Source organism: Neolamprologus brichardi, chromosome 10, assembly GCF_056152115.1.
Source record: "Neolamprologus brichardi isolate AB-2024 chromosome 10, ASM5615211v1, whole genome shotgun sequence".
Classification (NCBI taxonomy): Eukaryota; Metazoa; Chordata; class Actinopteri; order Cichliformes; family Cichlidae; genus Neolamprologus; species Neolamprologus brichardi.
The window spans coordinates 22,781,836-22,796,474 of NC_142113.1; the positions used below are offsets into that span (position 1 = coordinate 22,781,836).

Genomic DNA, 14,639 nt, shown 5'->3' on the forward strand with positions numbered 1-14,639 from the left:
GTGCGTGAATGCAAATGCATGTGTCTTTCTGTTTGTACATGCAGGTATAGGCTTGCAGGCGATACAGAGAGCCCTGATGTGAAGTGACAAGTTGAGAGACCAAGCCTTTGGACACTGGCTGAGGGACAGAAGAGAAACCAAATAAAAACAGACATAGCCTTTATAAAATGATACAATGCAACTGCAGATGTCATGTGCCCCCAGTCCCTGCACTTACAATATCACTCAATCATTCTTTAATAATGGACTTTTTTATGATCTATTCATATATTTTTTTAATAAAATACTCAGGAAAAAAAAGCACGAATACATTAGTGTGGGAGAACAGTGCTGTGACAAGTTGAGCCTGGGAGAGATTGGATTGTCCCACAAAATGAGAGGCAATCTCTTCCTCTGGCTATTTGCTACAGTCATCATTGTCTGGAATGGGCCAATTCACCTGAATGCCTGTCTGCTTAGCTTACCATTATGTGTCCCTCTGTTTCCTTACCTGACCTGTTTCGACTCAATTCAACTGATTCAACACAGAGCTTGAAATGAAATGAAAATAAGGTTTTAAAAGAATAACTGTAACTAACTATAACCCACCGGGGAGGGCAAAGACACATAATCTTTTTAGCTGGCGGCGATCCAACTGAAGGGCAGTCATCCTGTTCACTACACTTTAGTCTGCAGTCCACTGCTGCAATTAGAAAATGCAGCAATCGCCAGAGAAACAACGTCATGACATAAAAAAGGCAAAATATATCATTTGTAGGATATCTTTCGACCACAAGAAGGATTACACTAGTATAGTTATATTTATATATAATACATAAATGTCACGTTCCACATGTATAATTATATATATGTGACATTTTAATGCATTTTTGGATAAAATAAAAAAGAGAACATTAAAAATGAAATGCTATATAATGAAATTCAAAAGTCAGAATAAAATCACGCATTACTGTGCAAAGGTTTTTAGGCACTTGACATGTACAATCAGGAAGGTGTGCAAGTTTCATGTTGCTGTGTGACAGTGATCCCAAACATACAACCAGAGCCATAAAGGCTCTACCGACCCTACCTTGAAAAGCTGCGTCTCGGTGAACTGAACCTGAATGAACTCGTGCTGTTTTAAAGTCAATGGGTGGCTACATCATATTTATTCAAGACATTACTTTAGAGAGACTTCACTTTTAGTGTCTAGCGAAAAGGTAATGCACTGCATTGAACATCAAACGACTTCTCTATTGAATTTACTGCAGTGGAATTAAAAAGCAGACTGTCTACTTTCTAAAATCTACTTTCAAAGATGTGGATTTATGACTGCAACGATCAAGGGAATGATGCAGAAACAACTAGATCACCAGCTTTGGAGATTTCTAGAATCATTGTTATTATTATTATTATTGTCAAACCTAAGCAGAAAGCTTAATAGGGCTGAATATGATGCAGCATATAAAGTATTAGTCCCGCGCTATGCATTGCGTGACAGTTGAGATGAGTGGGTAATTATAATGCCCTAACTGACTGCTTTTTGAGACAGATGTTGTGTTCACGAATCTTGAAGCAGGTCAGATACCCAAACTGACTGCAAAATGAGACAAGAGGTCTCTCAGCCACAGTCAAGGTTCTCTGCTCTGACAAGAGAGCAGATGGCGGTTTGTGGAAATAACAACCCAGATCAAAAGGAGAGAGAGGCAGAGGACTCTGAAAATTCTCCACTACAGCTCATCCTCTTACATAGATTGCCTTTTCATGTTGTCATTTTAAACATTCATTCATTAAAAACAAAAATAAATAAATAAAAATAAATCCAAAGACTTTTCTTTCTTTTTTTTTAAATTATCTTACACAAATACAGTTTAAGCATTTGGCATTGTGATGCACATCCTCTACTTACACCAGAATACTCTTTACGCTGCTTTGTGTGTCAGAGAGTGTGCATGCACATAACACTCGGTGACATTCTGCTAAACTGTGGCAAATTATACAATGGCTGGGTGAATTCAGTTACTCCTGTGGGTACTTTGTATACGAGTGCATACAAGTATGTATGTCTGTGACATATACAGAACAAGCTGAAAATAAAGATTTACAACAGCAGTGTGCGTGCCGTCAGATAATTAAATGATTCTTATTTTATGAAAGTAAATTTATTTTGTTCAAAAGGAATGTGGCAAAAGGAAAGAAAACAAAAACATTTAAAAGATCTGATGCTTCACGGTGTTTTGTCACAGTTTCTATTTGTCACATTTAGAAAATAATGGATTACCTAACAGCAGTAACAGCTTTTTACTCCCCCAGCAAGCACTTCAAAAACAATACACAATATATAACCTCCAAATTAACTGTTTGTCAGAGGAGAGCATTCCACCTCCACCATCTGGCATTATAAACTGTTCTAATGTTAGCTCTATAACTTTTAAAATGAACACTATAAACTGCACCTACCCTACAAAAAGAAAGAAAAAATAAATAAAATACAGAACAACAAAAAACTAGAGAACAATAAACCAAATTTTAAGGGCATTTAAAACCAGCCATACTAGTTGTTTCACTTTACAACTTTTCTTTTTTTACTGCTGGACTCTAAAAACTGTAAAGCTGTACGCCTACTGAGTATACCAAACTAGATGTCCTCATCTGCAAGCGATGATAAAGACAAGCAGACTTGTACATCCATGTTTTTAAATAACTCTTTCAGAAACATATTTAAAAGTTCACAGTTGGGGCAAATAGACGCTGCAATTGCTGCCCTTCCTTCCAAGCAATTTAACATTAGAGATTACAAGGGAATGTTTTAATTGCATTTACAAAACAGACATTTACTGTAACTTTCAGTCCCTCTGGATAAAGCAGCTAATCTAATGAGAAGGAACTTTTCTCTGGTCTAAAGTTAATCTCTGTGGCAGGCATTAATGCATTCTCAAGGATCGCATTTCCCTGCCAACCATTAAATACATCAGTCTCTCACTGGCATCTTATGAATATAAATATAGCCATAGATATTTCCAATCTTATATCTAAAATATGCAAGCAGGATGAAAATGTTGAATGGTGAAAAATGCTGAGAACTGACAGAAAACTTGAGTGAGCGATATTCCCTGAGATGAATGAGATGCCATCTTTGAATACTTTTCTCCAGTTCGTGTAAAACTGAAAAGCGCCATCCCACTCTGCAGCGAAAAAATTCTATTGAACGTCTGTCTATCGATCTTGAAGGGGAAGCGAGCCATAGGTAGCCCTTATGGAGTTTACTTGAAGAAGTGGGCTCTAAAAATGGATAAAATCCACGATGGATCATCCCTCCGTCTCTCTAAATGTTCACGCTGTACCCGACAGCAACAGATACCAACAGATGTGCTGTAACTAGTTAAAGATCAGTCAAGGACAAAGAGTGGTGGTTCTGTGGGAGTGATTAACTTTCTATGGTAATATGATGTATAGATGTGTCCGCCAAATAATAACACTGATGCATTCAAAGGTTTTTATGTATGAAATTCTACTGCACGTCACATGAGAGATTACCTTGCATGCTGGGTAAAGACTGATCATGATTTATGATGGGTGCTTGACTTGCAGTCCTCACATGCTAGAGAAACCCTGACTGTCCTAACTGAATAAAAGAGAGTTTTAATTTGAATTTTTCAGTAGCTTATTTTCTTACCAGACACAGTCCTGACAATCTCAGAGGTGTTCCTCAGGCCCACAAAGGAGAACTGGTAGAGCCTCCAGGAGCGAATGTCCCCAACCTCCACTGAGCTCCTTTTCCACTTGTACACAATCTCCTCCCTGGGGTAGCCATCTGAAAAAGGGAGGACATGGAGATTACTTCAAACTCATTAAAGGCAGGAGAGAAGCTCAAGACTCGACTGCATAGCTATGCTGTCTTTTATTTTAGAGTAATCCGTGTCCACCAATTCGGCAAGCTTGCAAATAAAATGTTTCGTGAAAGAAACATTATATAACAGACTCCAGCACAACATGTTGACAAAATATCCAGTCCATCTGTGGGGCGAAAACGTCTTTGTCACTAACATCACTTAAAAGCAAAGATTACAACGCAGCTCTGTAGCTGGCGATAAGTTGGATTTCTATAATTTTATTACTTCCAGCGCCTCCTCTGTTATACAAATCATAACAACAATCTTAATAGAGTACAGCTGAGTCACTTAGACAAACAGATGCATTTTCATAATTAAATCATGTATGTGAGTATCGAATTTGCGTTCTTACCATCTCACAGTAAGAGTCTGTCCCTCAGTATGGGTGTTAAAGTTGGGTGTTCTTTCAGCTCTATTTAAATTTCAGTCTAGTACAGTCTTCAGTCTAGTGATGAGCTGTGTGTGGCAGATGAGGGAGTAGTCTGAATAATGCACATGAACTGCTTTCAGAGCAAACTTGCAATGATTTTATCACTAAAGTGCTCTCAGACATCCAGTAATGTCTGACCTTAGAGGAGCAGGGGGATGAAAGGTGCTGCCCATTTCCCACATTACAGCCACAGAGGCTGGCAGACTTCATCTTTACTGGTAATGCATTCAGGACACATTATTGATTCAGACTTCTTTTGATAAGCTGGAACAATAATGCTCCTATGAATTCCCTTTGGCTCTAGTTGTGCTGTCATAAAAGCTGCTGTAATCCAAATACTAAAATGCAATATATAGCAAACTGAAACAATATACTCTGCTCTGTGTGTCTGAAAAGTCCTGAAGCAAAAAAGTTTGGCCTGATCTCGGCTGACTACAGTCAAAATCGCCGCAAAAGAGGTCGAACTGGAAAATCGACCATGCTTTGTTGCTTTGTGGCACATGGTCATAAAATGTGAATGCAAAGTGCGGCACACTAATCCGTCTGCTGCTTCTGAGATTGAGCTCATACTGTACATCAAAGTTCTGAAACACATCCATAGCTTTCATCAAATTTAAATGAAGGCTTGTGTTCCGTTTTTAGGTCTGCTTTCTTGTGCAGTGGAGCTATTTAGGAATCATTTTCTCTGGAGAATATCCCCTGGTGTGTCTCTCCATATATCCACTGTGACTTCAGCAGATAACTTACCCCTGTCCAGTCCTAACATGGAATGACTAACTCGTTTGGACTTGTGTTACTTTTTAAAATGTCTTTTAGAACAATACTGACAGGTTTCAGGAAAATAAATGAATAGTGCCTTTGGCTTGAATAAATAAATGCCTGAATGTTTTTTTGAATCTTGTTGTTCATTTATTCCACGTTATAACACATTCATAAGGTTTCACTTGCTTTCTATTGAAAGGCTGCTGTTGCTTTTTACCAATCTTAGACCTAACCAGTTACATTAAAGCATACTTTACATACTCTACATGCATAATTCCTTTCCTATTTACATAAATACACGCATGACTCATGTGCCTTCTTTTAGGTAACTGGAGTGCTCCCAATGGAAATCTTAAATGGTTCCAGCGTTAATTCCTTGATTTGGTCTGTTGGATAATCACTGCTCAAATTTAGTCTTTGCTCACATGTGACGTGTTTAGGGCCTTGCTGCGTTTGTGTATGTTTGTTTGAGAAGACGAAGACAGGGAGGGGTAAATCAGTAGGGTTTCAGCATATGGTCAGACTTACAGCTTGAAAACTCCAGGGGGCACGAGTGCTCATCCATAGGGAAGTTGTTCAGTTTAAGCTGGCACTCGGCATCGATGGTCAACCTGCAGAGAGATGAAATTTAGCTCCGTGAACACAAAAATGCAATATGTTGTACAATACTCTATATAAAACCAAATTTTTCAGTCTAATCACCAGGTCACCAGGGATGGGTTTTGTTTTATGAGTATTGTTCATTTCAGACGAAGTCTGGTACATTTTGGCATTATAGGTTTTATTTTGTTATGTGAAAATTCTACAAAAAGGGTAGCTCTAACCAAACCCAGACCCTACCGCTAATCCTTATCATAAACGACACAAGAAATTATTCATTACAATTTCAAAAAAAAAAAAATTGATGAAAAAATTCATGTTATTTTTTTTACAGCTGCAGTTCTTTTTCACACCTGAGGAAGTTTGAAGGAGAAGTCATTAAACTTCCTCTTAATGAGAGAATAACCTTAAATGACTTTACCCATCCACGCACTCTCTATTGTCTTGTATCATTGTGCACCGAATCACAGCGGCCATCCTAATTAACAACCAGCGGTTAAGTTCTGAGTCCCCTAAGTTAATGAAGTGGAGAGGCAGTGTTCTGCATAGGGAAACATCCATCACAGCTCGATTGAGTCCGGAAGACTTCACTTACTCTCTTATCATCACTACTGATGTATCGTGGTGTCAGTGCAAATGCCCACTTTATTTATTATGGTAATAAAAAAATAATAATATTTATTTTTGATCTATCAACCTATTTTACATATAGCATGCGTTAGTTTCATTACAGTCAGAAACATAGTGAGTTATATGGTTTGAGACAAATTAAAGCAATTAAACTATTGAACGCTGATGTAAAATTAAAAGGCTTTTTTAAAGCTGCATGCCAAAGCAGGTGTTCCTCCATCTCAAAAGGCAATTTTCTGAATCATTCAACACAATGGATTTTTCTATACATTAATTAATGTTAACCATAACAAGCAGGAAGCTAAAATTTCCCAAGGCGTGTTCAGGATAATCAGTGTAAAGATTACTTATGTGGAATGTCCTTACATGCAGGTTAAGGCCTCTGTGCATATTAAGAAGCTTAAAGGCAACATATGAAAATGAGAAATAAAAATAAGAAAATACTAAGAGAACTACATCCAAAATGCCAAAGACTCAGAATAATGAAACACTAAGTACAAATGATAAATAAATAATAAAATAATAGAAATAATTCAGTGTGATAAAATTAAGCTGGTGTCAAAAATTCCAAAATTCACTTTAATAAATCTGTCAGAAGCTCCAGCATCACTGACGTTTTACCTCAGCGTGTAAAGTATTCTGCCGTCATTCCATATCCTGAGCATGCGATTGGGTGTGGTGATCCAGTGGGCATCGGCCTTCTTTGAGTTGCGAAAGAAAGTATCTGGGATCCATATTTTTCCAACCATGTTGCTGTTGAGACGTAGAACCTTCATTGTGCTGTTGAATTTTAATCTTCTGTCGTACCAGGTCTGAGCAAAAAAGATGTCGATGGTGTACTCCTAATGACACAAAACGCAGTTTCACTCAAACTGTCGTGTTCAACTTCACTTCGGAAAAACCGAACATGCTTCACATTACACAACAGATAAAGGACTGATAAAAGATTTCATCTAGCGCTGTCAACAACATGCAGCTTCAAAGTGTGAGATGCTATAACACCAAATTAAAAATGTGGGCTCAAAGAGAACTTTTTTCTGTCTCGAGGGAACTTTTCTATGCCAGAGGAAACTTAACGCTGAAATGCATTTGCATACAATTTTCTTAAAGGAGATGGTGTCTTTTCAGGCCGGGAAGTGCTTTTGTCGCAGCTAAAGAGCACTGTTGAAAAAAGACCAGCTTGACGCCCTCAACCTGAAAATTAAATGTTCAACGGGGCAATTAATAACCCCCATTGTTCGACTGAAGTATTACCCGACCTTATAACCTGCTGCCTCGGCAGCACTTTGTCCTGAGCATTGACAAAACCTTCTGTCTCCTATTCAGTGCGGTGACACTATGCCAGCTGCGTTGGAACATACGCACTATATGGAGGAAAGCACCAACGTGACAGGTGTAGCGTTAAAGGGAAAGGTGAAACATTAAATAGAAAGAAAGAGAGAGCTATCATTCTGTGTTATTTATTTTGTTATTTGGATAGGCTCGGCGCTGAGGTTCAAAGTGAAGTACAGCAGGAGAGAGAAAAAAAAAATCTGGGGATTTGTGTGTAAGAGGCCATAGAGGCATTAACTTTCTGACAAAGCTTATCCCAACAATAAAGTCTAAATCCTTGCCAAAGAGTTCCAAATGAGATTTGAAAAACATTTTCACAAGGCAAAATTCCCATCTTTTCAGCAGCCCTTTTTATCACAAGGGACAGACAGACAGACAGTACAAATACAATGATAAGAGAAAGGCTGAATGACTTAGGATCTTCGAGGATCTTCATCTGCGCCCCACTGAGCATGATAAACATAAATAGTCTGGGATCTTTCAAGACCTGGGAACTTTTTATTCTTCTTAGTATTCAAACAGCTCTAAAATCAGCTCAGAAATGTTCAGGTGCAGCAGCTACAAAGCAGCAATGTATCATTCATTCTTTTTATTTTTCAGACCTTGACCTCTTTCCATCTGTTATACTGTTATACTGTCCCTTATAACTTGTAACTTAGTCACACTGAGATTCCTACTGCATAAATAAGAAATCAAAACTGTATTCATGCCAAGATTCACACCCCCGTACAATCAGAGTACTCTGTGCTCTTCAGAAAAACTACCAACCTAACAACATTTGTCGTGTTATAGTGTGAAATGACTGGCCCGAGCACATGTATTACATATGAATACGAGGCAATCAGTCAACCTTTCACGTCAAAATGCCCTCTTCATAGAAGCACAGCCAGGCATGGTCGCAGACTTCCTAATGTGAGTATAAGCACACATTTTCTAACTGATACCATCATTGCATCTCTTCTTCCATCACTTTAGCCAGAGCGGAGTGGGTGTTTTAGCTACTTACCAAAATGGAATGGCATCACAGTGTAGAACAGATTGCTCATGTCATGAAATGATAACAAGGAGGATCAATCTCCTCCTTCTAGACCACGCTTCCCTACTTTGTTGTTACTTCTGCATTAAGGGGTCACCAATATGAATCAGTGAACATTCAGCATTTCAAACATTTGTTTTTCCCACTCTAAAACTGTAACTTCCTTCTAAGAACCCAGCAAAGGGATTTTTGGAAGTTGAGAAGCTCTCCCACACATGTTGGCTGACAGAAATGTGAAATTGTGTAAGAGTAATGCATCTCATGTTGGACGGACTTGTCTTGGCAAGTAACAAAGTACTTAAAAAAACACAATTCTATTCATTTTGTATGTATTATCATTACATTCACATAAGATCATAAGAAAAATATCATTATAACACAAACACACACACACACACAGTAAACAGTATCAAACCTTAAGGAAAAGCAATATAGCAACCCAGTATCATGACAAAATGTGTAATAGACACACACTGATCCACCGTGTTCATTTCACGGTTTGCCTCTCCAAAACGTGAAATGGACACACGTGCACAAGTCGCATTACTGCATGCAGAAACTGCATTACCATCATGGGGAAATGATACATTTAAAGCCACAAAATATGTAGTGAGTAAAAACATATGAAGTACATTCCAGGGTCCTTTAATCACCAGAATCGATTAAGCTAGGATAATGTCTGTTTAAACACTTTCCTGTGATTATTTTCATGTTGGCTTGAAATAAATTATCTTCCTCTGCTGCAACTTCTGCATGCATGTACATTTCACATTTTGGAGAGGCAAAGTGTGAAATGGACACGGTGGACCGACATGTCTATTACACGCTTTATTGTGATATCGGATTAAATAAAGAGCCACTGAAGATTAGTGTGAAGTCAATATCTCACCGAATGTGAAATATAGCCACAATCTTCCCCGCTGTTATAGGATTTATGACACTGAATAATGAACAGATTTTTTTTTTTTGAGAAAACATTATGATGTCCCAGTGTTTTAGAACTTTTGTATATAGCATAACAAACAAACAAACAAAAATACTGAACTGCATTAGAAACATTCATGAACTACTGCTATTGAAAGCTACGGTATCATGGTTTTAGCAGCAATTTGTGATTCACAATCATAACAGATATGATAGAAATTTTAAAAAAAGCCCTTGCCTTTAAACCAGACCCAAAGAAAATCACAAATTAAGCATATTTACTTGAACAAAACACAAAAAGCTTTGACAGTTGACTCAGATGCAGTTCTTGGCATGTACAAATCCAGAATATGTCAGGATTTGCCAGTGCACACAGTCATATTCAAATATACTGCTGTGAGATCTGGCATGCATGCTGAGCAACACAAAATTGTTACCTGTTATAATGTTTTGTCTTATTTAGACATATGAGGTGTTCAACTGCAATATGTTAACTCTTTTGTATTTGCTTGATATATAACTTAATATTTATTTATTTATTAATTTCTTACTATTAGAGATAAATAAAATGTACTTTTTAGTACTAGCATTATTTAATCATAATGCTAGACTACAATGACACTAATGACTTACGCATACTAAAGCACTCTTTACCAGCTTCACAATAATTAACAATAAAAATGTATTCACTTACCATATTGATGGCATTCACTGGTCCAATGCTGTTAACAAACATGTCTGTGTGGATCACTGTTGGCTTGACTGCAATGAAGAACAGGAAAAGGTTAGATTGTTTTATATGTCACCATCAAAGGGAAAAAGAAGGCGACAATTCCCTTTGCTGTGAAAGTGTGAATAGAAAGTGTTTGGAAAATATCAGTGTTCAGTTAGATGGCAGTGAGAGGAGAAACATGAATATGTTGTTTAATTCACACCTGGAAAACAGGTCATCTACACCGTCAGCACCAAGTTTGTTGAAAATTGAATATTTTGCTGTGGATCTTTGTCAGGCTTTCAATTTGCAACATCTTCTTCAAACCAATGGGAAAAAACAAACACGAGTACTCAATAATACATTATTTAAGGTAGATGATTCTATCCATTACAGAAGCTATGCAACATGCATCCAACCTTACATCAAAGTCTATGGGAAGAACTCAAAGAACCTATAAAACCTGAAGGTTTTGCAGGTTCCTTAGCCGACAACAAGGAGTTGAACCTAGATTATTTCAGTGTTATAAATGTTCAGACCTCCTTTCTCCATGAGGAGACTAAGAATACATGGGCAACTTCCACATCAAACTGGTTTCTGAGAACCACACAATCATTCTCTATGTATTCATTGTTGATATCATTTTTCACAAAACAAATATATTACATAATTTTACAATGAATGTTCAAAGTCTGATTTTTACTTAAGAATAATGCATTTCAAAGAAAACCTTTGCATGCACATGTTTTGCATGTATCTATCTTCTTTTGCACCTGCAGTTATACCACTTGTCCACCTTTTTATGTTCTACCATTGTGGCCTAATTGCCTTTCCTGGTTTAGCAAGTTAGGCAGCCAGGGACCAGACAAGAACGCTGGTGTCAAATGGACATTCATTCTCTGCTAGAGCCTCTGAGGTAGCCTGAATCAATTTGTACATGTTGCTATCTAATCTTCATGGATGACTGGCTGCTATGTCTTAGAGGACAGTCAGGTTAAAACTCAACCACCCTCAAGGTTTGATGCAGGAGCTTTAGTGAGTGTGAGAGAGAGACTGAGGAAGTGAGTGCAGGTTTGCATCCATTTCCCATGTGTGTGTGTGTGTGTGTGTGTTGCGCTCCCACCCTACTGACATTGTTTGCACATGAATGAACACAAACACATGCATGCAAAACAATGAGACACATATGCAATTGTCTCAAATATTGTTACCTGTAAATAAGTGGGGCGGGATATATCAATGAAATCATAATGGACATATATAATCATAAATTTAAAAAAACATCAAATTTTGGGACTAACAAAAAATATATTAGGACTGGGCGATATATCGAGTTTTTAAATATATCGATATATTTTTATACGAGATATGAGATGTGACAATATTGTTCATATCGATATAGTCTATGTTATGTTATAATTATACTTGTGGAGCTGCAAGTTTGCCTCTCCTTCGTCCACTTTTGTAACTCCCTCTCCCCCATCGCTTCACCTGCAGGCAACAACAAGATCAGCTAATGAGCTAACAGCGCTCACGCGTTGACGCCATTCAGCCCCACGCACGGGGGCTGCACGGCCTAAAATCCTTTCATTTTCTCAAAACTCGACAGTGCACCTTATGTATGAGTTCTGGTTGTGCTTACTGACCGCGAACCGCTTTTATGTGTTACAAGGCGCTCAGCAATCTGTCAAAAAATGTTTTAGTACGACTTTGGTAAGCTACGAAGCCGCACCGCTTGATGGATTGTTGGAGCCTTACAGCTGCCATAGTCAGAAGCCTCGTGGAGTACTACGTACTGTACTTCAACGTAATATTACCGTATTGTGTGTGTTTAAGGACCACAAATGGCACCTGTTCAGAGACGTGGTTACAAAGAGGATTTCAAACTCCAGGCTGTCAGTCACGCAGTAGAAGTTGGGAACAGAGCAGCTGCGAAATCTGTCTTTGTTATTATGCTCAGCGTCTTTTAACCCTTTAAAGCCGGTGGGAGCGGGCATGCTCTGTTTTGCGTAACTATTTTTAAATCCCGGTAGCACTGCAACCACGTAAGCTAGCGCAATAATTTTTTTTGCATATGAAACCGGAGGAGTTGTACTTACATCTTATGCCATCAGCTTGTCCTCGGTCACAGTTTCCTTCCACATATAACTTTGCAAAAACTGTATAAAAAGCGCTTGCAGCAACAAAAACATAATATTCCAGAAACACGCTTTGCCGATCCGATCAGCTGTTCGTAACACTTCCTACATTGGATTAGACGTCAGTGCGAACTATCGCACGTCTGCCGTGATCTGCTCAAAACCGGAAGTGACGTCATTTTCGCGGAAATGTAGTTTTTTACCATCAGGGCCTTATAAGGCTATACTGGTGTTTTTAAAAGTTATGTTTGACTTTATGACTTTCTGTATCATTTCTGGGATGCTTAGGACTCATATTGCACTGCTGGAAATAGTTTATTTTGATGCATATGCTGCTTTTTTGCAAATTTGCATTATAATATTTATTTTCGTTTTTCCTGCAGTGTATAAAAATTGGTGTATTTCAAAAATAAAACTATGAAGACACTCAAAATAAATTTCCTGTGGTGGGAAACTATTTTGTGCAACTTTTTTGTATTTACAGTTTTGAGGGATAAGCCTCTTAAATTTCTCTAACTAGAAATATATGTTAAAAAAACAAAAACGATTTTCAATTTTTTTGTAGTTTATTGCACTTTTTTGCAATTTATGTAATTACTATGCACTTAATGCAGACATATTATTAAAATTTGGGCTATAATGGTTGTATTGATGTATAGCAACTTGAAATGCTCCCAAAAATGGCTCTACAGCATGTAAAAATATAATATAAGCTCTGGCGGACTTGGTTCTATGGTAGGTCTTAAAGGGTTAATTTACATTTTGACTGCACAATTGTGAGCTTTTTGTTATGCACAAAAACAACATTGTTTTATTTTATTTATGGAGCATTATTATTTAATAAATGCTGATAATTTATTTCTTAGTAATTTTTTCATGTACATCTACGCTGTATGTTAATAAAAGCGCCTGTGTGAGATCTGGGACACAGTGTGACTAAGAACTCTCTTTTTGTTTTTACTTTATGTCTTTAAAAAAACATCGAGTCTGTACGTATGTTTCTTTGTTTGTGTGTTTTGTTTTGTTTTTCTCTTCTTTTTGTTTACTTATGTGAAGAAAAAGAACTTTAAGTGATGGCGGTCATCCAGACTACTGTATATATGAGTCTAAGAACAAAGGATGCCATCAAATACTGTACATCTCATTTTATTTTTTGCATAACTTCAATAAGCATCGAGATATATATCATATATCGCCATCCAGCTAAAGAATATCGAGATATGAATTTTGGGTCAGTCCTAAAATATATCATTGATATGAAAATAAATGTTTTATTGTCTTCCTAAAATTCAAAACTTCCTCCTGGTAACAATATAAAACAAGCCAATCCATTCACTGCTCAGTTAGCTAACAAGCTATTAATGGACATCACGAGCCATTTTAAAGCTGAAGCCTAACATCATCTAACTTAGTGTACAACAACTCTAAGTCCTTGCTTCTGTTCTCCATATTATCTTTAAAAAAACCCTGATCAACTCTAAGAGTCTTAGAACATTTTTTTCTGTCTCACAGTCCAATGGCTTCAATTCTTTATATACAATACACTCTAGTTCCATTAAATTTAAATCAGCATCACAATGGACTTCCGATGGAAGCTATGGCATAATCAGCAATTAATCTAAATCAACAACTTCGAGAGCTCTGAGGAGTGGAGTAGAAACTTCACTTTGCCTTGGTATGACTGGTTGGTTGTTGGCTCAGATGACAGTACAGCCAGTTAATTATATCCCCTGTGTAGATGTGTAACTTGGTGGCAGCTGGAAGACTAGCGCTGAGAGAGCAAGATCACAGAACATTTGAAGATGATGGCTAAGACTGTGGCAGCCAGCCGCCCAGCTAAGCAGCGGCTCTCTTGGTTGCAGCTTCACCTCAAAGCACATCTAAGCTGCTCTTGTTTATAGCACAGACCCACTTTCAAAGTATCAAGAATAATGACCATCCCTCATAAAACCTGTCACTTTATAGGTGGTATTAGATATACTGTAAAATATGTATAATAATGTACATCGTATACAGGAAAACATGAATACAGACTAATGTAAAGGATTTGTTGCTGATGCTACATCAACATTACTCTGCTACATTCATGCGCAGAATAAATTTATCATTTAGGTCAATTCATTAGTCATGCTTAATAAAGTTATGATTGAAATTAGGTCAAAATCTTTCTGGTGCTGTATTCCATCTGTCACAATGGACTATG

General features: G+C 37.5%; 1 protein-coding gene across 3 annotated transcripts in view; it reads right to left on the reverse strand.

Annotated features, from left to right (window-relative positions):
- gabrg2 (gamma-aminobutyric acid type A receptor subunit gamma2) overlaps positions 1-14,639 on the reverse strand; it is a 44,508-nt gene that overhangs the window by 20,830 nt on the left and 9,039 nt on the right. For all 3 annotated transcript variants that reach the window (XM_006784986.2, XM_006784985.2, XM_006784984.2), the window contains exons 3-6: positions 10,281-10,348; positions 6,916-7,136; positions 5,593-5,675; positions 3,656-3,793 (exon numbers count right to left, since the gene is read on the reverse strand). In XM_006784986.2, coding sequence (XP_006785049.1) covers positions 3,656-3,793; positions 5,593-5,675; positions 6,916-7,136; positions 10,281-10,348 — 510 coding nt within the window. The remainder of the gene's footprint in view (positions 1-3,655; positions 3,794-5,592; positions 5,676-6,915; positions 7,137-10,280; positions 10,349-14,639) is intronic.